This window comes from Acanthisitta chloris, unplaced genomic scaffold (assembly GCF_000695815.1).
Source record: "Acanthisitta chloris isolate BGI_N310 unplaced genomic scaffold, ASM69581v1 scaffold19477, whole genome shotgun sequence".
NCBI classification, from domain to species: domain Eukaryota; kingdom Metazoa; phylum Chordata; class Aves; order Passeriformes; family Acanthisittidae; genus Acanthisitta; species Acanthisitta chloris.
The window spans coordinates 4,643-5,174 of NW_008682252.1; the positions used below are offsets into that span (position 1 = coordinate 4,643).

Consider the following 532-nt stretch of genomic DNA (forward strand, 5'->3'; position numbering starts at 1 on the left):
TCTCTTTTCTGGTGTCAGATTCATGCAAGCATGCTGCACACCACAGCCATAATCCACAATTCAGAAACAAGAACAGTATGTGTGTTGGCACAAACAGAAGGTTTGAAAGAAAGGAGCTATGGCTGGGCAGTAACTGTTTCATGCTTCAATAATTTTTCATGCAGAAGCCAATTCTAGAATAATCCCCCAATCAAATTTGCTGATTTTGCTAAATGAGGAAAAAACAACAACAACAAAACCAACACAATAATACTCAACCCCCACTCATCTTTTTTCTTATAGGTTCATTACAAAAAATAACAATCACAAAATAGGCTGCCCCCTCGCCCTTCTTCTGCTTCTCCTTCTCCTTCCGCGTTATCGTGTGCGTCAGGTCCGGGTTCCACTCCTGCAAGCACAGAGCAAGCGGCCCCTGAGTGCCCGGCCCCCTCGCGGGGCTGCCGGCGCCCAGCCAGGCTACCCAGCCTCACCTCAAACTGGGGCCAGTTCATGGCCATCCCAGGGCCACTGGTGCTGCGGAACCACCGCAGAT

At 49.1% G+C, this 532-nt stretch overlaps 1 protein-coding gene across 1 annotated transcript in view; it reads right to left on the minus strand.

Annotated features, from left to right (window-relative positions):
• LOC103805800 (protein kinase C and casein kinase substrate in neurons protein 1-like) overlaps positions 1 to 532 on the minus strand; it is a gene marked incomplete at its 5' end in the record, with an annotated part of 3,670 nt that overhangs the window by 1,294 nt on the left and 1,844 nt on the right. The window contains 2 exons of the mRNA XM_009078463.1: positions 302 to 388; positions 471 to 532. Coding sequence (XP_009076711.1) covers positions 302 to 388; positions 471 to 532 — 149 coding nt within the window. The remainder of the gene's footprint in view (positions 1 to 301; positions 389 to 470) is intronic.